The sequence below is a fragment of the Rana temporaria genome, chromosome 5, assembly GCF_905171775.1.
Source record: "Rana temporaria chromosome 5, aRanTem1.1, whole genome shotgun sequence".
NCBI classification, from domain to species: Eukaryota; Metazoa; Chordata; class Amphibia; order Anura; family Ranidae; genus Rana; species Rana temporaria.
In genome coordinates, this window is record NC_053493.1 from 186,037,821 (window position 1) to 186,061,413 (window position 23,593).

Genomic DNA, 23,593 nt, shown 5'->3' on the forward strand with positions numbered 1-23,593 from the left:
AACCCCCGTAGACCCTGAAATACCAACAAGAAAAAGTGGGCCCACTATTTCTTGTTGGTATTTCAGGGTCCACGGGGTTCCCTGAATCCTTCGACTATTCTATGAATATTAGGATGATGGTACACTTCCAACTAATTTGTATTCTCAAATGTTAGAGGTAAAATCTATTTATTATTCAGAAGCTGAAGTTGGGGGTTGCTAGGGACTAGCACTGGGGTTTTAGAGCTTTTAGCACAGCATGACAAATATGTCCCCATGTATGGACTTCTATTTTTGGCAGTCCTGCCACTTATTTATAGTAGTTGTGAGGGTTCAGCCCCAGAAAACTTTGCAGGAGACCTTGGAGTGTACCTCAGATTCCAAGGCCTAGTGACAGGGGCGTACCTAGGGCATTTGGCACCCGGGACCCATCCTATATCTGGCACCCCCCCCCAACTGTAAAATGTAAAAACACCCACAAGAAAACACCCTCCTCTGGCAAGATCAGCGTTATTGAATTCTGTTTTTTTTTTTAAAGAAATGGCGCTGTTGGCTGCCGAGTAAACCGGAAGTGACAATGTGCTGTCGCTTCCGGGTTTCTACATCCGAGACCCGGTCAAAGGCAAATCCGGATTTGTTCGGGTCTCCAGCCAGCCGGTGGCTCAGGTCTCTGAGTGGGATGGGAGACCTGGGCAGAGCTGTGGGGGATGGGGGACATCCCCTCCCAATCCTTGTAATAACAGCCGATGCTGTTCATCCATGGCAGCCAGTGACAATAGATGGGACAGGACAGAGGGGTCAGTCACTCAGGTGTGCGCAGATCCCACAACTTTGAACAGATCGTGTCACGGTCAGGGAAGTGGAGAGCTGGACTGGAGCTGCTATGAGGGAGACATCGGAGTGAGATGGGGAGACACTGTCAATACAAGGCATGGCCAATACTTTGCATTGTCTGCTGTCCTCAGGGACAGATCCAGAGATCACACTTTATAACGATCTCTGGATTGGATCTGTCCCTGGGGACAGCAGACAATGGCATCATTGGCATTGATGATTTTATTCGGGTTTTGGAACTGACCTGCTGACAAGGCGTGTTGCTTGCTGGACCGCAGGCGGGATCTGATGGCCACAGGGAAGATGGCAAGATGCTGTGGTGACATGCTGCTTGCTGGACAGGTCTGATGGCTGCAAGATGTGGGTGTAGGTCAATGTATGTCACCTTGGCTGCAGACAGCTCATCTACTCTATATACCTGGGTGGCAAACAAAACCCCCCCCCCCTCCCTCCTTATCAGGTAAGCTCACAGCTCCGCTACTATAGGTGGGTGGTGGTCACACAGCAATATACAGTACACCTGCAACCTGTACATGGCACATGCCTACATTCTACAACCAGTACATAGCAGAGCAGCCAGAGCCAGGGATGCCCTTGGGAGTCTGTCAGACAGTGTCACCCGACCTGGGTGCAGAGTACACCCCCATAGCAATGTCACCCGGCCACTGACACCCCCCAATATCTGGCACCCTGGGGGCGGAACGCCCCCCCGCTTGGTACGCCCCTGCCTAGTGATGCCATATTTGATATAAAATATTCACAAACATGTTCAGATTAATTTACATTGCTATTTGTATCTGTATTTTGATTGTGTAGTAACTTTATTTTTTTGTCATTTTGTTATGCTAACAGGAAGTCCCCAGTAAGTGTTTTGTGTAGGTTGTGTTAAAGACAAACTAAAATTGCAAAATCATATTCTGATTGTGTGCTTGTTTTTTATTTCATGCAAAATAAAGCAGTATATGCACTGAAGGTCACAATTTGGATTTCGACAAGGGAGTATCAGGCATATTGTGGGTGCCTCATAAATGTAAGGTGAAATGAGTGGAAATCCTGCTTGACCCTAATGCCGCGTACACACCATCACTTTATGTGATGTAAAAAAACGACATTTTTGAAACTTCAATTTTCAAAAAAGACGTTGCCTACACACCATCGTTTTTTCAAAAGGCTCTAGCAAAGCGCGGTTACGTTCAGCACTTTTTTCCATTGAAGCTCGCTTCATAACTAGCTTCTGAGCATGCGCGGGTTTAAAAACGTCGTTTTAAACGTCGTTTTTGCTACATACGGTGATTTTTTGTGACACAAAAAACGACGTTTTGAAAAACGACACAAAAAATTGAAGCATGCTTAAATTTTTTTTTGTCGTTTTTCACAAGACATAAAACAACATTTTCCCCCACACACGGTCATTTAAATTGACGTTTTTAAAAATGTTGTTTTTTTATCACATAAAGTGATGGTGTGTACGCGGCATTACACTTTCATGGACATAAAATTGTCAGCAGTTGTTTACTAGCAGGACTACTGATTTGAATTACTTATTATACACACTAGTGCATGATTCTGCTTTTTGTTTTTTTCCATCTATGTATCTTTTGAGCAGGCTAGCATGTTTTCACTTTAGCAATAATAGTATAAATGAAAAATGGAAGACTAGACATTTTATCATAACACACCAAGTCGAACTGAGCTTGCCAAAGCAAGCCTTTTAAATAGGTGTTTAATATAGCAGGACCCTCCAGGTGTGGTTACCATAAAATTTTACAGTGTTGCAAAAACTGTGTGCTGTTATGCAAATTGTTACCTCAGCTTGCATAGTTGTGTTCTGTGTTTCATGCTATTTTTTAATAGTACCGGCATGTTGGTCTGTGTATCAACTTTTTGTTTTTGTTCAGTAAACATGCACCTTATTTTTTACAATGCTCATTTAATCTGCTATTGTAGTAATGTAATTTTCAATATGGTTATAGAACATCTGAAGGAGCGTTTGCAAGAATATGTGTCTAATCTGAGGAAAGTTCGACTAATTCGTGCAAACAAGAGAGAAGGTCTAGTACGAGCACGACTCCTTGGTGCCTCCCAAGCCAAAGGAGAAGTTTTGACTTTCCTTGATTGCCATTGTGAGTGTCATATAGGCTGGTTGGAACCACTTCTAGAAAGGTACCTTCTTTCACATGGATTATATTGATAAGCATATACTATGTTTTTTAAATCATTTTTTTTTTTTTTTACTTGTATATCTTTTGCTTATTTTTTTAAATAAATAGATGAACCCAAATTGAAGGATTTGCATAGAACATTAATAGGAGTGCTAAAAACTGATAGATAGATAGATAGATAGATAGATAGATAGATAGCCAAATTCCTATAAGCAGTACGTATAAAAGACTAAAAGTAAAACCAACATGGCTTAACCGATTCCTGACTGGCTCGTGTACATATACGGGGGCACAATGGCACCGCTGTGAAAAACTCCGTACAGGTATGGGTCGCGCCTCCACCATTCTCATGACCATCGTATTTGTTCCAGAACCCGTCCGTCCCAGCTGGTTATAAAATAAATGTTTGACGCTGTTTAGGCTGATGTTTATATACACTGAGAGCTTGTCTGTAATTTGCTTTCCTGAAGAAGCGGGCAGGGACCCATGAGATGCAACTGCGTCTGAAGTCGCAGCAAGCCATTCATCACCTGATCTCAATAGGGTTGATGATTCAGTTTTATACGGTGCAGTACAAATTTTACCTATATAATGAACTATGTGTTCTGTCTTGTAATATGTTTCAATGATTTTAAACTTCATATAATAAATGTTTGACCATTTTTTAATCATGTGATACCGTTAAAGTAGATGTAAACCCACTCTCATCAATTCTAAAGTACTGCCATAGTCCTGATCTATAAGGATGTACATGTCTCCTGCATGTATCCTTACCTGTCAATTATCCCCCCTTTAGCTGTTTGAAACTCCAAAAAAGTCCAGATTCTGTGGACAGGTCTGTTCGGCGCTCGGTAGCCGGAGTCATGATGTCAGAAGACTCCCCGCCCACCTCTACACTCCCCCTGGCCAGAGTGCACAGGAGAGGCAGAGCGTGTTCTGGGTAAAAGCAAAGCGCGCTCACGGCCCCCTGTCACTTGAGTAAACACACATCAATGTCCAGTGACATCATTGGGGATGATCGGTGCGACGGGACAGCTGTGAGCACCGATTCTCCCTGAATGGCTTTTCATCATCTGCTTCTCCTCCTCCCTCCCGTGGCTTTCACCTGAAAAGCATGCGGGGGGGTCAGTGCTCACAGCTGTTCCCGTCGCTCCGATCATCCCCAATGATTCTGTTCTCCACCCCCGATGTCGCCCCCCTCGTCCCGCTCCATGTGTCCACATCCCCCCTCGCCATGTCTTACGCCTCTGTCCCCTTCATCCTGCTTTGTGTGTCCACATCCCCCCGCTGTGTCTTCCTCTTCCGCCCCTCCTCGTCCCTCGCAGCGGGCGCGTGGGGGGGGGGATCTGTCAGGATGGAGAGCGGAGAAAAGGGCTGATTTATTTTCTGTATGGGACACAGAGCGTTCGTTACCGATACTGATAAAATATATATATATATATTCCAAAATAATGTTTGGAAAGAAAAAAAAAATTAAATTGAAAAAGAAAAAACTGAAACCACAACCGCCCGCCCCCCCCCCCCCCCCCAATACCAACACGGTCAAGAGTACAAAAATAATTTGTAAGAAATGTCAGGTGACATTTGTAGGGACTTGGGCCCAGTTCACATTGTTAAGATCACATGCAATGTCTGTGTGATACGATTTCAGCCATACAAACTGTATGGCTAAAATCGCATTGCATTTGGACCAAACACGCACAGGACCCTTTTTTGGTCCACACCAGAATCGTATCGCATGGTGTGATCCAATTCATGTCCGAACTGTTAGTTCGCAGTGCGATATGCGAGCTGCAATGGGGGTGTCATTAACATTGTATGACACTCCCCAGCAGTTCACATATGGCAGTGTGAACTGCCGTGAGAGTCAGGTGCGATGTGGGAACCCGCAGTGGATTCATATTGTTCCCGCATCGCACCAGTGTGAACCGAGCCTTGGTGGGAGCAGTCAGGTGACATTTGTAGGCTGTATGCTTTGAGGCTCGGTTCACACTGGTGCGATGCGAGAACCCTGCGGGTTCCCATATCGCACCTGAATCGCACGGCAGTTCACACTGCCATATGCGAACTGCTGGGGAGTGTCTAAGCACAGAATTGGTCTAAATTAGGCAGGACAATAACAGGTGACTGGACTACATGCAGATAATTAACTCCTAACATAAATTTTTAGCCTACTTTTCTGACCTTATTAGCTTATCAGTGAAGTTAATTCAAACTTTTGAAATCGTCACCGCTTTCCCCATTCTCAGCAGAACTACACGTTTCAGCTAGCCAACTCCATTTAAAGTGGTTGTAAACTGTTGCACCACTTTTACCTACAGGTAAGCCTATAACATAACAAGCCTTACCTGTAGGTCCCGTGAATATCTCCTACACTTGCACAGTTTAGGAGATATTCAGTATATGCGTCCATATGACCAACTGAAAAACAACATCCCCCACAAAACATCCATGGCTTTAATTCGCCCATCAAGCAATCCAAAGTGTTCCACCATCTTAAATCTCAATGGGTGGATATAATATGCCTACAGGAGACCAGGTTTGCTCCACTCCTAGGTTCCTCTCCCCCACATTATCCTCAGTTTTATACTGCCTCGGCCACTGAAAAACATAGGTGTCTTGATTGCATTCAAACGCAACCTTCCTTTCAATTGCGCATTGGAGCTTGCTGATCTACGGGCCACTATCTATTCTTGCAGGGGACATTATGGGACCGAGAGATAACAATTGTCTTCTACTACGCACCTAACCAGTTTCAGTACAGGTTCTTCTCCCATCTCTGTAATGAAAAAAAGGAGAAGGCCCTTCTGGTGCTGAGAGACTTCTGGATTCCCCTATGCAGGCCATGAGTTCAAGTTAAGCCTCTTTGCTGACAATGTTCCTTTAATACTGTCATCTTGGAGGCAGCATACAAAGTGCTGTTGCGGTGGTATTGGGTTCCAGCACATATTGCCCATACCGACCTGACCTCTAGCGATCACTATTTACGGGGATGTGGCCATCGTGGGGATGTAATTCACACTTGGTGGGCCTGCCCACGATAAGTAGTGTTTGGTTTGTTGTTTTCTCTGTACCATTTGAATGTCTGTAAAGAGGCCAAATTTGCACGATTTACATTGCCCTATCCCGGGTTTGTTTGCTCGTCAACAGAAATTGGCAACCTATCTGTTTATAGCAGCCAAAACGATCTTTCAAGCATGGAAAAAAAACAGTCCCCTTTCAGGACTGGTGTTGTTGAGAAGCCCCTCTGTGTCCACGAATACAACCTTAACATGGGAGGAGTGGACTTCAACAACCAGATGATGGCGCCATACTTAATTGCCCTTAGAGCCAGATGCTGGTATAAAAAAGTGTCTGTATACTTATTTCAATTGGCTCAGCTGAACGCTTATATGCTATACAAAGCGTCTCTGACGAACTGGATCCTTCCTAAAATTCCAGGAAGGGATCATCACAGCTTATCTGTTTCCAGACGGTGTTGTGCCCCAACTTCCCAATCCAAATGCAGTGAGCCGGCTGCATGAGAGGCACTTTCCAGAAGTCCTTCGTTGTACCTCTACCCAAAGAACACCCCAAAGATGTTGTGTCTGCAAAAAACGTGAATATAGGCGTGACACCCGCTTTTATTGTTCCTCTTGTCCTGACCAACATGGTCTCTGCATTGGTGACTGTTTCCGTCGTTACCACACACTAGTGGAGTATTAGCATAGGGTACAGCACGGCACAGTCCTAGAGCACACTTACACAGGGTCTTGGAAGATGCTAGATGACCATCGCATTTTGAGAGACCCTAACCTGGTGAAAGTTATAATAAAATTGTAAAAAAATTAATTGCAAAAAAAGCCATAAAAAAATTGTAGTTTTTTTATTCTCTCTATTCTGTTTTACTGTATTTTATGATATATTGTAATGTTTTATAGTGTGCTTTGCAGGTATGGTATGTCCTACTGTTATACTGTAATGTTACTGTGTTTTATTGTTGGCCATTAATTGCTTTGCAGGTATGCCATTCAGCTGTAGCACAAATTTATTTATTTTGACAGCAACAGGGTTTGCGCTCACGATACGTAAATCCGTAACTCCATCGCTGTAAGAGGTAACTTCACCACCACCACCACAGTTAAAAAAAAAATTAAAAACAGAAGAGCATGTGTGCCAAAGCATAGGGGCAGGGGTGGACATAGGGTCCCCATGCTTCGGCATTTATTTTTATATTTATTGTACGCCCATCATTAGAAGTGGGTAGATGCAGGGCGGTATTCTAATGGTAGTCCTACCACTGATTTAATCGATTTGAATGGAGAAATCTGTTTCTCTTTTTTCGTTAGCCCACAGGCCTTTATTGCAGAAATAGTGTTAAACATACAACAATGTCAAAAGGCACTTAGATTGCCCATACAGGGACTAGAACTGGTGCACAAGAGACACAAAGAAAAAAAATAAAACAAACCGAGGAGGGCAGCATTTAAACGGTCACAGAAATCCTGAGTGCAACATGCGTAACTTCAGGTAAGGCGCAGGACTAACCAGGACAAAAATGCATTAACTCTACATTCAAGGGCTAAAAGCCTCGGTAAGAGAAGGAAAACCGAGAGAGAAATAAGAAAGAGAGGGAGAGAATAAGGAAGGGTAGGGGAAGAGAGAAGGGGACCCGGGATCGCCCAGGAAACCAGTCAGAGCCGATTTCATACTAGACAGAGGGAGTTCAGGGAAGGCATATGCCAGCCATGGCTCCCAAACTTAAATGAACTCCGCATGAGTGTCTGAGTATACTAGACATTTGTTAATGGACATCAAACGTTTTTTCACTTCCTGAAAGGCAAAAGAGCAACTGGGAGTGCGCTGTGTGGCGTTGTCACGATCAGGCGTCGGGCTTAAAGGCCAATTGCTACAGCAGTTGCAGGACTACCACTGACCAGCAAGATAGGTACACAGGCCTGGCAGATGACACATCTGAGGTGCGGAGTCTAAGGGGCAGATTCACGTACAGCCGCGTAAAATTGTGCGGGCGTAACGTATCTGATTTACGTTATGCCTCCGCAATTTACGCGGGCAAGTGCTGTATTCTCAAAGCACTTGCTCCGTAAGTTGCGGCGGCGTAGCGTAAATAGGCCGGCGTAAGCCCGCCTAATTCAAATGTGGAAGGGGGGGCGTGTTTTTATGTTAAACTACTGTGACCCGACGTGATTGACGTTTTTGCGGAACGGTGCATGCGCCGTCCGTGGAATTTCCCAGTGTGCATTGCTCCAAAGTACGCCGCAAGGACGTCATTGGTTTTGATGTGAACGTAAATGACGTCCAGGCCCATTCACGGACGACTTGCGCAAACGACGTAACTTTTTCAAATTTCAACGCGGGAACGACGGCCATACTTAACATTGGCTGCGCCTCATATAGCAGGGGCAACTATACGCCGGGAAAAGCCTAACGTAAACGTCGTAACTTTACTGCGTCGGCCACGCATACGTTCGGGAATTCGCGTATCTAGCTAATTTGCATACTCGACGCGGAATTCGACAGAAGCGCCACCTAGCGGTCAAAAAAAAATGCAGTTAAGATCCGACGGCGTAAGAGACTTACGCCTGTCGGATCTAATTGATATCTATGCGTAACTGATTCTAAGAATCCGATGCATAGATACGACGGGTCGGATTAGGACTTACGACGGCGTACATGGCGCTGCGCCGTCGTAAGTCCTTTTAAGAATCTGGGCCTAAGTGCTAACCGGTGTTCACCAGAGCTCCTGATGGTGGAGATGGATTTTTCTGCATGTTAGCACCAGGTTGCGGTCCTCAGGATCGCCCCAAAAGGAGGTGAGCAAGCCGGGGTTCAGTAGCGGATGAGCAGGTAAGAATCAAACAGAAGCGTGGTCGGTAAACAAGCCAAAAGGTCGACCATGAGTATTTGCAGGTTGGGATCAGGCAGAAGCATAGTCGATGAACAAGCCCAAGGGTCTATAATGAGCAGTAGAAAATATGGACGGCAGCAGGGAAGACAGGAGCGAGATGCAGGCTGGAGATAGCACAATATTCTGGCAAGGAGGAAGTGCAGAGACATGGCTTATATCAGGAAGTTCGTGAGAGGAGCAAAGAGTTCAAGGTTCCGTTGAAATTGAGGTACAAGGCAGGGTTGTCTAAAGGATCTGACAAGGTGCTGTCCAGCATCTCAGCAGTGGCGTCACTAGGGTTGGTGTCACCTGGTGCGGTAAAATATGGTGTCACCCCCCCCCCCCCCCCAATAACATTTTTCAAATATTTTTTACCCTACTGTTTGCTCTCTGTTCTCCTTTCTTCCCCTTTTCTCTCTCTCCCTATCCATCTTTCTTGTTCGTTCTATCCCTTCTTCTTTCTCTCCATTTTTCTTTGTCCCCTCCCCCCCACCTCTCTTTCTCCAGAACCGGAATTCACATCTCAGGAGCCTATAGGCCAGGGGCGTACCTAGAGCATTTGGCACCCGGGGGAGATCCAATATCTGGCACCCCCCCACGTTAAAATGTAAAAACACCCCACTGTGCCCCCTGCATACTTCTGCATCCTTCAATATCTTTTTGTTACTACTGTGTACCCCTCTCCACAACTGCACCACTGGACCCCTTTACATTACACAGCCCCCTGCACCTCTGGACCCTTTTAAACTAGACAGCCCTCTGCACCCCTTTACATTACACAGCACCCTGCATCACTGGACCTCTTTACATTACACAGCACCCTGCATCACTGGCCCCCTTTACATCTCATAGCCCCCTGCATCTCTGGACCCTTTTACATTACACAGCACCCTGCATCACTGCACCCCTTTTACATTACACAGCCGCCTGCACCTCTGCACACCTTTACATCACATAGCCCCCTGCACCTCTGGACCCTTTTACACTACACAGCCCTCTGCACCCCTTTACATTACACAGCACTCTGCATCACTGGCCCCCTTTACATCTCATAGCCCCCTGCACCTCTGGACCCTTTTTACATTACACAGACCCCTGCACCACTGGACCCCTTTACATCACATGGACCCCTGCATGTTACACAGACCCCCTTCAGTGCAGACACCCCCCCTTAGTGCAACCCCCCCTCAGGGCAAATCCCCCCCCCCTCGGTGCAACCCCCCAGTGCAAACCCCCTTTAGTGAAAACCCCCTCAGTGCAAACACCCCCTTAGTACAACCCCCCCTCAGTGCAAACACCCCCCCCTTCAGTGAAATTCCCCCAGGTGCAAACACCCCCCACTCCCCATTCAGTACCTCAGATCATCGCAGGCAGAGCCACGGCACATGGACAGAAGGTCCCCTCGGCCCCTCCCCCTCTGTACACACAAACAGAGAGGAGGGGGCTGTGCCTGTGTACCGACTGCCGAGCACCGCTAACAGCCCGTGGCTGTGAGAGGAGGGGATGGGTGGTGCTGCGGTGTCACCCCGCAACCCCCCCTCCTCTTGTACCTCGGCGCTCGGATTCCGCGGCGCTCATCGCTGCAGTCGCGGGGGGGAGACGCCCCCCCCCACATGTCAGCTTAAAAAAAAATATATATATTTTTTAAATCAGGATGGTGTCACCCCTCTAGCGGGTGTCACCCGGTGCAGGCCGCACCCCCCTAGCAATGCCTCTGCACCTCAGATAGCTCAGTGAGAAGGTTCATTTTCAGACACAGCTGAGGTCCCAGTTTCAAGTCCAGGTCCTGACAGGCGTGTTCCCAGCAAAAATATGTATACACAGGTATGAGGCCCCACAAAAAAAAAAAAACAGTCCAGTGTGGCCGCATATCTGCATACTGTCAGCGTCGAGGAGTTAAAGAGTCGCAAGGTGCCGTATTTGGTGATGGTGGATTTCAAAAAGTAGGTAAGCTGATATGGAAAGCTGACTAGTTGTCTATAGGTGGGTCTAGTGTATGCTGGATGACTGCCAGAGGAGAACACCTAGAAGGCAAAACAAACGGTAAGAAGAGGAGTTTGCCCTCGTCCAGAAGCTGGTCAAGGTGCTTGTTGGTATTATAGGATATAAACTCCAGATCTCTCAATATAGGTATTAAGGGAGATGGGTGTGGTGAAATGTCTGGAAGACAAAATGTGGAAAACCATAACCATTCACCATAAATATGGCTCCGGTAGTCGGATGTGCCCAGAGGCCAGAGAGCCAAGGGATACAAGACAGAAGAACCAGGGAGTATTTCTGTTTAATTGTAACCCACAGCAAATTGTCACGCCTCCATAACCTCTCTGACTACTAAGGTGGATACCGTGCAGCTGGATGTGGGGCTCAGGCAGGATATGGACAAAATAATATCCCAGCTATCGCTCAGCAGCACCTGGGCCTTGTGGAAGACACAGTGGAGAGCCATAGCACTGACCTCCGCACCTTACAAACAAAAATCCGGGCTCTGGAATACAAAGCCGAGGATGCTGAAAATAGCAACAGGAGGAACAACCTCCACATCGTGGGCCTGGCAGAGTGGGTAGATGGCCTGCAACTGACAGAATTTGTGGAGAAGCTGCTGCGTACCCTCCTGCCTGCAGCCCAGTTCTCACCCTTTTTTTACGCTGTGGAGAGGGCTCACCGTATCCTGCCTAAGCCAGGTCCCCAGGGTGCACCATCCCTAAAGTTCCTGAACTTTCAGGACAGGGATGAGGTGCTCAGGGCTGTGGTGCTAGGGTGCAGGGAGACCTTGCATTCCAAATCAAGCTCCTCATCTTTCTGTATTACTCTGTGGAAATGCAGAAATTAAGGTGCTCATTCGACCAGGTCAAATCAGCCATGCGTGTCAAGGGTATTCGCTACAGCGTTCTCTTCCAAGCACGTCTGAGGGTTCAAGATGGCGAAACAACATTTTTCACCTCCCCCAGAGATGCATCTTCATGGCTGGAATTGCTACCACCACACCGCTGAGCGATGGTGCCATGTTTTTATGGCTTAATGCCTCTACTACTTGAACCCCCGTTGGTGGGCAGACACCCCTTGTACTGATGTTCAGTTGTAAAGTGTATACTTGAACTGACTATACCTTACCTCCCCCCTATATACATTGTTTTAACTAACTTTGGGACTTTTAACAGACTATACTTAGTTGGTCCTTGCGCCATCTCATCTTTTCCTTGTTCTCACTGATGTTCAGTTACCTGGGGGTCGCTGGAGGGGTTAACCTACAACTGTAAGTTTCTGACCTGCACCCAGGGTCGTCTTTAGCGCAGGGCAAATAGGGCAGCTGCCCAGTGACTGTTGGGGGCCCAAAGCAGCTCTACTGTCAGTTGTAGATACAGAGAAGAGCTGCTTCTGTATTTACAAGTGACAGCGCTCCTCTGTCTGTCGGCAGCCGCTCCGATCCCTCTCCGCTCTATATGAGAGCAGAGGAGTGAAAGCGAGGAGAGAGGGAGGGGGCAGGCAATGTACACAGGCAGAAGCTCCTCGTGAAGCAGCCAGCAGCCTGCACGGACGGACATCCTTTAAGTTTAGTTTAAGTTTAGTTGATCTTCTGTAGCTAGTTGCACTTGTGAGGTTTTCTAGATGCTAGGAGAGGATTTGGGGAGGGAGAAAATCTCTACACTGAAGTGGTTGGGATGGGGGGGGGGTGAGCTCTGAACTGGAATCTGGGGGGAGAGCTTTGTACTTGGGGGGGGGGGGGGGGGGGAAGAACTTGGATGTACACAGCCCTCAGCCCTGCACTCCATGCAAAGTTTTCCCCTCAACCCAGCATTCCATACAAAGTTTACCCCTCAACCCAGCATTCCATACATAGTGCACCCCTCAACCCCGCATTCCATACGTAGTGCATCCCTCAACCCTGCATTCCATATGTAGCCCACCCATCAACCCTGCACTCTGTACGTAGCTCACTCCTTAACCATACACTCTGTACATAGCGCACCCTTCAACCCTGTACTCTTTGTAGTGCACTCCAGAACCCTGCAGTCTGTATATGGGTTTTTTTTTTTTTTGGGGGTTATTGTTTGGGTTGTTAACAAAAAAATTAAGGTTGACAAAGGGCACCCTTGCTTGGTGCTGTTCAACAATTTGAAATAATTGGAACACGTCTTGTTAATCCACACCACAGCCTGTAGAGTACAATAAAGGGCCCACACTCACGAAAGCATGTGAGATCCCAGGCCTATATATGAAAAGGGTCGATCGCAAAAATTGCCAAGTTTTTGTTTGAGGTCATCAAGTAGAAGCAAATTTAGTTTTTCTCAGAGTGTCAGAAGTTAATGTTGCACCACAGATGCAGAGTTTTTTATGTAAAGAGATTCCAAATTCTGAAATTGCATATAAAGAGATTGTCATTGGAAAGAATGTTACTACTTTAGGCTGGCACTGTGCTTTATAAAAAGGCACCTGACAACGCATTTGTAGGTCTCCCACAAAGTAAGAGGGGAGATGTAAGCCGTTTTCATTGAAAAAGGCTGATAGTTCTCTAGTAACCTCAGCCATAGTTTCCTGGTCCATTGCCAAGTCGCCACATGGGAACTGATTGTCATGGTGGAGCAGTCGCCATGGTCAGGTGAATGATCTGAAAAGTTCATGGAATCAATAGTGGTAGAGGACAAATTAGGCAGATCTTTATGGCAGATGAAAATATTTAGAGTCCAAAATAAGTTTGAGATCTAAAAAAAAATGTAGTCATGGTCCGATGGGTGTAAGAAATGCCAGGTATCTACAACGTGGTGCAAGTGGAGTTCAAGTTTAGGTTTCTTCAGATAGGTATAAGACGTGTGATGCACATCAAACGTCAAGTAAAGGATCATAGTTGAAATCCCCCCCCAGGACCATCAGGCCCTCTCCAAATTCAGCATTGACTAGTGAAAGACATAATGGTCAGATGATCCAAGCTGGAAAAATATACATTTGATTAATGCGATCAAAACCTCCCCAATTTTTCCTTTGACGAAAAGGAAGTGGCTGCGTTTATCCATATATTGAGAAATAAAAGCCCCAAGGAACGGTATGGGCAACGAGTATGCTGATGCCTTTAATTTTAGCCTGGAAAAAGGGTCCACCCCCTGTGTAGGGTTGTCAGAGTATCTCCAGAAGGCAGCCAGCAGAGAGGGATAATTCAAGTTGGTGCACAGATATAAAAGTCAGATGAAGTGTGTTCCCAAGCCTAAAATAAATTGCACCCAGTTTGATTAAAAGGCCAGATGCAGGACAGCAATCCCCAGAAATTCCTTTGTCTAGCCCCCCCCCAGTGGGGGGAGAGAGCGTAAGTAGGAAGGGGCCCTAAAGGGGCTGGGGAAAGAGGGGGGTACCCATTCTAAGATTGTATTGTGGTTTGAGAAGTGGTACTTTACTGTGTAATAAGGTATAACAGCTGCCAGTCAGTATAGACACAGACTTATAGCATGTGTAGAAAAGGAGGAGTACAAAGTCAAGCCAGTCAAGAGTATGAGGGTGCCAAAGGGCTCAGGAGTAGCTAAACTATAAGGTAGGCATAAATAATGCAGTACGGTATACTTTCTGATACCCGAAGCAGAGAACATAACCGAATTGCAGTAGTAGCTGTCACAGGAAGCCGTGTGAAGTGGTAATGCTCACGGCAGTCCACCAAGGCAGTGGGGTATGGGCCAAGAACACCCCTCCAGGGGCCCTTTTACTCAGCAAATTTTCAATCAAGCGCCGGAGGACAGTGCCCAAGTGCAGATCACTGACCCTGACCTAACCACATGTTGCTGGGAGGGGAAAGCTTGTGTCAACACAGAGTAAAGCTGTGCTGTCACATAACTGTCAAAGGAGGGAGAGGAAAACCTCCACCACCATCTCACATGTTCTGACAAAAGCAAAGTAGGAGGTGCAATCACAATAAAAGAGAAAAAAAGGGTTGAGTTAATGGAGGGAAGATGGGAGAGTGGGGTGGGAAAGGGGTTAAGACAAGGAGGTGGGGAAGCAGGATAGGACAAACAAGAGCAAAATAAGTATCATGATCCAAATTGAAGACCAAGATGTGTCAAGACGAGGTCATGGGTAACATACTTAACATACGTAACTTTAGGGACCCAGCTGTTGGTGAGCAGGCAGTGGTCCGGTTGAAAGTCATAGGCTTTAAGAAATTCTAGGTCTCACAAACAGCATAGTACCTATATCAGACTGTAAAACGTGAAAGTATGTCTGAGCAGGCAGGGCTAATGTGAATTCAAGAATTCTATGAAGTTGACTCTTGAGCAAAGAGGAGGCCTACGTGCATCAATCGTCTCTGGCCATTGGGTGGGAGGAGGAAGGACCTCACTGATATGATCTGGATTTGGGACATTGTTCCCTCTGTGGACGTGGGTGTTGAGAAGCTGGTAATCTAGAGTAATTTGGAAAGTCCAGCCAGTACGGAACCTATGTCCAGGAATTGAAAGAGGGCAGAGAGTTGAGTCGGTGTATGGAAGGTAAACACCCAAACAACCTTCCTGACGATGACGTGAAAGGGGTAGACTCAGCGATGGGTAGCTCCTGCATAGTGTGTTATATCCTTGAAAGAACGCAACATAACTCTTAGGCCGCGTACACACCAGCGGATCTGTCCGCTGAAAAAGGTCCGCCGGACCGTTTTCAGCGGACAGATCCTCTGCGTCCGCTGCCAGATTTCTGTCTGATGGTTGTACACACCATCAGACAGAAATCCGCGCGTAAACAATACGCGGGGCTTGGCCGCGCCGTCGCCGCCACGATGACGCGGCGACGTGGGCGGCCTTGAAGTTCAAAGCTTCCACGCATGCGTCGAATCAGTACGACGCATGCGAGGGATGGTGGTCGGTCGGACGTGTCCGGTGAGTCTGTACAGACGACCAAACACGTCCGACGGACAGGTTTCGAGCGGACAGATTGCTTAGCATGCTAAGAAATTTTTGTCTGCTGGAAACTGTCCGATCCGCCGGACAATTGTCCGGTCGGGCCTACACACGACCGGATCGGTCCGCTGGAACTGTCCGTCGGACAAATATCGGCGGACAGATCCGGTCGTGTGTACGGGGCCTTATCCTCCGGGTGTACTTGGAGAGGTCTGGTAGAATATAGATCTGGGCCCCATCAAAGTCTAGCTACACTTTTTGCCACGACATAGAAATACCCTTCTCACGTTGTAAAAATGGATGCTGCAGAGGACATCGCTTGAAGAGCTCAGAGTCGGGCATTTTCCTAGGTAGGTGTTGCAAATGGCCTGCACGGTGGTTTTCAGGTCAGACCCTTGAGTGGCCTCAGAGATGCCTTAGATACGCAAGTTGTTCTGCCTAATCCAGTTTTCTAAGTTCTACAGGCGCAAGTACTGTAGAAAGACTGAACGCATTGGTCTGTGGTGGATTGAAAGTGTGACTAGTCATTCAGACTATGCAAAACAAATGGTTAGTGCAGCGCAAAAAAATTGGGATAAAAATCCATTCAACATTAAAATGAATCTAGACAAGGTCCGAAGGGTGAAAGGCAAGATCCCTCGGGTAGGTGTAATCCTCTGGTGATGTATAGGTGACAAGATCCTCCACCCCAAAGCCAAATGTGCTTATCAGATCAGGTGGACCTCTGTACTAAAGAAGGTTGTATACACGTTTATCCTCAAAGGGATGATGGTAGTATCCAGCACGGCTGTAGTGCCTCCGAACAGGCAAGGCAGATTTCCAGCACAGCAGAAATTTCCGGCAGTGATGACCTCAAAAGTATCGACGGTAAGCGTGGTGATAGAACCAAACACATCCAAGTTGGGTATATGCCTGAGTTAACCCTTAGTGCCCTTGCCGCCTCTGTAGAGGCGATGACGGCAGTCCTTGAGGCGTTTCTCGCCAGGATTAAAGCGACAAGTGGCCAGAAGGGGGGTAAAAAGCGCCCCCTCCCTGCTCCTGCTTCTGGGGATGTCTGACACAGAATCAGGCCCTGCTATTGCGTCTGGCTCTGGTTCTGTCATGTCAGATGATGCAGGCTTAGCCCACGCGGACAGTGAGGATGACTCTGCTTCAGGGTCAGCGCATGATAAGGAATTTGCTGGAGCTCTTATCACTGCGGTGCGGGATACTCAAAAACTTGAGGATTTGGCGGAGGCAACGGATGTGCCGGTCCCTTTCGGGTTCTGCAAGCCACCCCGCATCGCAAAAGTGTTTCATTGTGTTCCATATCTGGACAAATTGTTGTACAAGGAATGGGATAAGCCGCAGAAAGTTTTTGATGTTCCAAAATACTTTGCGACCCGTTATCCCTTTGAGGAGGACTTTTTAAAAAAGTGGGTCTCTCCACCGTCAGTGGACCCCCCTGTGTCCAGACTGAGCAAAGCCACCACGTTGCCTGTGGAAGGGGCTCCCGCCTTTAAGGACCCTGCAGATAGGAGAGCAGAGGCTGTGGCCCGCTCTATTTTCACAGTAGTGGGTTCGGCAGTTAGACCGGTTTTGGCCGGGGCTCTGGTGTCGCCGACACTTACCGAACGGGCAAAGGTCTTATTACAGGAGCTGGAGGCGCAGAATGCTTCTGAGACCTGTGTAGACCTGGCTGAACAGTTGGTTCAGGGCCTGAAGTTTGTCTGTGAGTCGGCCCTGGATACGCTCCCTTTGCTCTCCAGGGCCTCCGCCTACACGGCGGTACTATGTCGCCTTGTGAGGGACACGATCTAAGTGTACTCCGTAGGTTTATTAAGATATAAAAGGGGCATAAAATGCTAATACAAATGAGCGTAAAATAGAAAAAATGCCGGTATAAAGCAAGATCCAAGGATCGAGCATCGAGAGATGGCAGCGGGTGATGTCCGTGCAAAAGCTCCTCCCCCTGCATGCGGCGTTACGTCCTTGCAGGACTTTGTCAGCGAGGGTGGAGCTAGTGAGTCACCCGGATGATTAAATAGGCAGCTGGTTAACCATAGAGGACATGGCAGAACCGGAACGTTCGCCACTCTAAATGTGGACACCAGCGCATAATAAATAAAAAAAGGCATTGTTACCATAAAAAACACAGGGAGTTACTGCATAACAATCCCTGTCAGTAAAATAATATATTAACCACTTCAGCCCCGGGCCATTTGGCAGCTTAAAGACCAGGGGACTTTTTACAATTTGGCACTGCGCTGCTTTAACTGGTAATTGTGCGGTCATACAGTGTTATTTCAAACGGAAATTTTCTCTAGCTTTCCTAACTTTCATATGATCCAAATCGCTTAGGACCAAATTCTTGAACACATCTATATGTTTCGTGTCCAGATTGGAAGGGTTGAACACACTTTTGGTTCTAAGGTTGAAATGGGTACCAACTGGGATCAAAGAAGATATTTCTGCAGGTTTCGACAGAAAATACTTCTTGATATTAAGAGTCCTAACAAACTTCGATATGTTTACATATGTCTGAAACTTATTGAAGTTCCTGACCGGAGCGAATTTCAGACCTTGGTCCAAAACTCGTAATTCGTCATCAGTCAAAGAGGTCCCACTGATATTAAAAATACCAGTGCCTAGCGGGATTTTGTCCTTTTTGACTGTTCTTCTTCCAGCCCGTTTCCCTCTTTCTCTTCTATTGCCCACCCTGTTTCCAGTGGGGGTTACAGATGGAGGGCCCCACCATTGGGGAGGGTTCCCTAAAAAAAAAACCTCTGGTTCATCTCTATTAGATAGAGGGGCAAAGCGATTATTAATCGGTACATGATTACCATAGTGGTTATAATCCTCCCGCCCATCTATTGTTATGAGAATAACCTCCTCTTGATGGTGGTGGAAAATTAGGTTTACCCCTATAGTTCGCATTGTATTGGAAATTATCATAGGGTTGGACTACGTGAGAAGGAGAGGAATGGTTACCTCTACCCCCTCGACCCTTGCCTCCCCGTCCTCTTAAAGGATAAAGTGGACGATTAGGTTGATGGTCATAATACGGAATGTGGATTCTGGGGACATTGGTAGGGGTATTAGGGATCAGAGGCGTCCTATCACTGGGAGTAGGCTTCAAAGTCTGGTCAGCAGGTCCAGCATTGGCCTGCCATTTGAAAACCTCCTTCCGAGCAAAATCACCAGAGTCCCTAATATATTTAAAATATATTTAAAATTTAAAAATTTAAAATATATTTATTTTGTATGTCGTTATCCCATTTTATCAGTTTATTTTTCAATTCTCCTGATAATTTAGAAAAATCAGAATGGTTTTTATGTATCTCCATTTTGATCTTAATATCAGAGATTTGATGTTCTAATGATTTCATCTTTCTCTGTTTTCTTCTCAAGAGGAATTCCATGAGTTCCTGACCTTTTTTTATTAAAAAAGTCATACCATTCCTGTAGGGATTCCTCATCGTTTAAACCATCGCTCGGTGGGACATCCCACCTAAGACGTCTGGGTATAAATCCGTCGTGAATGTATTGTTCAGACTATGTGATATCCCACCAGGCTTTAATCTTTTTCTCAAACAAAAAGCCTAGTTTCTTAAACAGAGAAGAAATATCATCCGGACAGGTAGTGGGTGCGGAGTTGGAAAAAACCTCACTGGAACACCTCCTTTAATGCTGCTAAAGGCGAAAGCGAAAAGTGCAAAAATTAGAAAATACAGGGGTGCAATCAGCGCAAAAATTAAGAGACCTTACATAGTGTAAATTAATATTAATAGTTCAAAATAATAATAATAATATTATATGTATGTGAAAAAAACATTAAGTTTGAGTTCACCGGCATGCTAGCTGAACACAATTAAGGAGAAGAAGACGTACAGCACGGAAGAAGGCACCGGACAGCGAGACGAAGAACCGGGGTGCGCCGAGTCAACAGCGGAGAGCGGCGAAGACAGAAGGAGACCCCCGGAGAGTTGAGAAGACCCCCCGGATAGCGGAGAAGACCCGTCGGGATAGCGGAAGAAGAAGCCCCCCCGCCGAAGACGCCGGAGGAAACCCGCCGGGGGGTGGGGGCTTTTTTAAAAGCGACCCCCCCCCCCGGTGGTGGAAGAGAACCAGACGGCGGCCCCCACCCACCCGAAGACGTCGAAGAAGCTTCCCCTGGTAAAAGAGCTAATAAAGAAGACAGGGGAGGCCTCCGGAGCAGACTAATAAAATATTTTAATACCCTGTGTGGTTTATTTGTGTTTTTACCACTTTTCTTGCAGGTGAATGGGTAGGGGTACGATGTACCCCATACTCATTCACTTAGGGTGGGGGGCCGGTATCTGGGGGCCCCCTTATTAAAGGGGGCTCCCAGATTCCGATAAGCCTCCCGCCCGCATACCCCGACAACCAACGGCCAGGGTTGTCGGGAAGGGGCCCTGTCCTCATCAACATGGGGACAGGGTGCTCTGAGGTGGGGGGGCCGCAGTGCGCCCCCCTGCCCCAGAGCACCCAACCCCCCCCCATGTTGAGGGCATGCAGCCTGGTACGGCTCAGGAGGGGGGGGGCGCTCGCTCATCCCCACTCCCTTCCTGGCTGGCCGGGTAGCGTGCTTTGGATACGGGTCTGGTATGGATTGTAGGGGGACCCCCTACGCCGTTTTTTTCGGCGTAGGGGGGCTCTCCTTACAACCCATAACAGACCTAAGGGCCCGGTATGCTCCTGAGGGGGGAACCCATGCCGGATTTTTATTTAAAATCCGGCGGGGACTTCCCCCTCAGGATTCATAACAAACGCCGCACACGTGTAGAATTGGCAGGAATCCAAGTCGGATCTCCCGTCGCTTCTATGACGGCTGTCTCCATCGCGGCAAGCCAGCTCGGCGCTGGCTCCCGTGATGGGGCTCGTAGGTGCTCAATCTCGCCGAGAAAGAGAGCGAGATTGACACAAAATCGGGTTCACCTACTGTAGATGGTGAACAGTGGGCTTCATAAGATGAATCCACAGCTCGACCCTACCTGTACAAGGTGTAAGAGAGATCACGGCGATCTGATCCATATGCTGTGGAGGTGTCCCAAGCTCCACACATACTGGGCGGGTGTGGTGAATACAGTTAATTCAGCATTTGGTGTGTCTCTCCCACAGGACCCGAGGGCATGTCTGGGAGGAGGTTGACAGGGAGGCGGTACATAGGGGTTTGTTCCAGGCGAGGAAGCTTATTATGGTACACTGGAAGGATGAGGCTCAGCCGACCTTGGCAGAATGGATTGCTAATTTTGGGACAGTGCTGAGAATGGAGAAAATTATATATCAGCATAGGGGTAGTGCCCACAAGTTCGAGAAGCTGTGGGCAAAATGGTTGGATGTGCCAGGTCTGGCCCCGGTGGACCTGGTGGCTGATAGGCTATTGGGCATCAACGTTGGGTGAGGTGTGGATTGTGCTAAATGACAGGAGGGTGACGATTGTACTATTTTGGTTGCGGGGTGGCTTTAACTCCAGATTAAAAGTTTTGTGTATGCATTTGATGCTTTTCTTTTATCTGTCCCCCCAATGTTGAGGGGACTTTGTATGCCTTGTACCTCTGTAAGCTAAATAAAACTTTGTTGGATTAAAAAAAAAGAAGGGTCCCCCACTTTTTTAATTTTCATTTCTTCCAGATCACTGGTTACCAATATTTTAAAGACTTCAATATGTCTATGGTCATTTTTGGGAGGATTGAAAACTGACTTGTTAGCCAGATTAGAGTGAATTCCAGAGGGGCCCCCAGAGCCTGTTTGAAAATATCTTTCACCAGGTTTAGAGAGAAAATACCTTTTAATATTCAAAGTTCTAATAAACTTCTGCAGGCTGATGTAGGTTTGGAATTTACTAAAATTACGCACTGGGGTAAACTTCAGTCCTTTGTCAAGAACATTCAGTTCATCCTCAGATAATTCTGAACCACTAATATTGTATATTTCTGCACCTAATGGGACATTTTACTTTTTTCTTCTTCTTCCAGCTCTTCTCCCTCTCTTTCTCTTCTTTTGCCTCCCTGTTTGTTTGCAGTTGGAGTGTGGCCCCAAGGTTCTTGCCATTGGGGCTGGGGGTTCCCTAAAAAAACAACCTCCTGCTGTACTTCATCAATAAAAGGGGTGTAAATCTATTGTGAATGGGTATCGGAGCTCTATCATACTGATACTAATTTTCTCTAAAATGTTTACTTTGGCCATCATATGGGTAGTGACCCCTGTTAGACACATTACTAGGGGTCCTTCCTCTATATGGGCACAAGGCACCCTAATTAACCTCCCTATACCCTTGATTTTGGGGAGGTGGGTGTTGATAATTTCCTCTGTCCTTTCCTCCTCTCACAGAATTCCCTCTATTATTGGGATGTGCATAACCCCTGGGATTAGCTCCCTGAGAGGTGGATTGATTGAGTAATTTACTGGGGTACCTGGAAGGGGTTTATTGGAAGTTAATTGGGTAGGGATGTTAATGGGTACAGGTTCTGAGGTATGGATTTTGTATTGCCATTTAAAAACCTCTCCCCTGGAATAATCACCAGAATTCTTTTTTTATTTTCTTGCATTTTCTTATCCCATTTAACCATTTAAATTTTTTAATTCACTAGAACGTTTGGGGAAATCCAGTGAATCTTAAAGGTGTTCTGTTTTATTTTTTCAGATCAACAATTTTGTTTAGCATTTAAATTTTTCTCTGTTTTCCAAGTAACAAAACATATATTAGTTCCTGGCCTTGCCTTTCCCCTTTGGGACCTTTGTCTAGTTCCTTTTAATGTTGAATGGACTTTTATCTAAAATTTTTTGCGCTGCACTAACCATTTGTTTTGCATATTAATTATAGGCTCTGTGATTTCCTATAGTGTTCAGCTTGCATGTACTTGTGCTTTTATCCATATTTGTCTGCGCTGATTATTGTTCTTTTGTATACAGTCATTCAGACTAGAACTCGCCATATCCCTAGATTTTTCATTATCTGACAGTCCAGGTCTGAGATATCCAACTTCAGCATAGAGAGTTCTTTCTGCAGCATGCTCTAAATCCATTTTGCTATGTTGTCTAGGTAGGAGGGAAGGGAGTGCAGTATGTCACATAGTTCCCCATTGGAAGCCAGATGGTAGGGAGTGAGGACAGGGTGTACTACGAGGCAGTGGGGGGAACATTGCCCCATGATTACTAGATTGGGTATTGGTGAGCAGCCTCCATCCTCTCATCCCTCTTCTGCTTCGGATGATTGAGAAACTGAAGTGTCTTGCAGTGTCTACCTAGGTAAGTTGGCGGAGTGGACCGGCACCATCTTGGAGCTTTGCCGGTCCAAGCTCGTAGCAGTGGGTCCCAATAAGTTTCAATGAATTTCTGAAGACCCCACTTGCCAGGTGATGTAGGAAGATTTTTTTTTGCCCTTGGGCATCTGGGTAATAGGGCAATCTGATACATCTGTCCTTCACCGCCACCTTGCGCCAACGTCGGACCACGGCCCCAAGGAAAGTTTTTTTTTTCCTAATCTATGTAGTTGCAACAGTTGGTATATGTAAAATGGGTTTTTCCCCTTGCAACAATTCTCAGCCTTATAGGATAAAATCAACACTTTTAACTTCTGCAGATTTTTTTAACTTCCTGAGCCTTTTTTTTTTATACCTCTGCAGAAAAAAATCTGGATGTAATGATATTTGTGCCCCACTTTTTGTCATTTTCAAAACGGCATGCTCTCCACAGTTTTCATTCCTTTTCAATGTAATCTATTTTATCACTATTGGCATATGCTTTTTGCTTTAGACCATGTATATATTGTTTTAAAGGATGAAATACATTCTCTTTTTCACTTATTCTTTCCAAAACCAAGATGTTTTTTTTTTTTCCCAATTCCTTATTATTTTTTACAT

General features: G+C 46.4%; 1 protein-coding gene across 2 annotated transcripts in view; it reads left to right on the forward strand.

Moving 5' to 3' along the window:
* The window catches only part of LOC120940528 (polypeptide N-acetylgalactosaminyltransferase 12-like), a 276,779-nt gene that overhangs the window by 122,011 nt on the left and 131,175 nt on the right, over positions 1–23,593 (forward strand). For both annotated transcript variants that reach the window (XM_040353447.1, XM_040353446.1), the window contains exon 3: positions 2,787–2,976. In XM_040353447.1, coding sequence (XP_040209381.1) covers positions 2,787–2,976 — 190 coding nt within the window. The remainder of the gene's footprint in view (positions 1–2,786; positions 2,977–23,593) is intronic.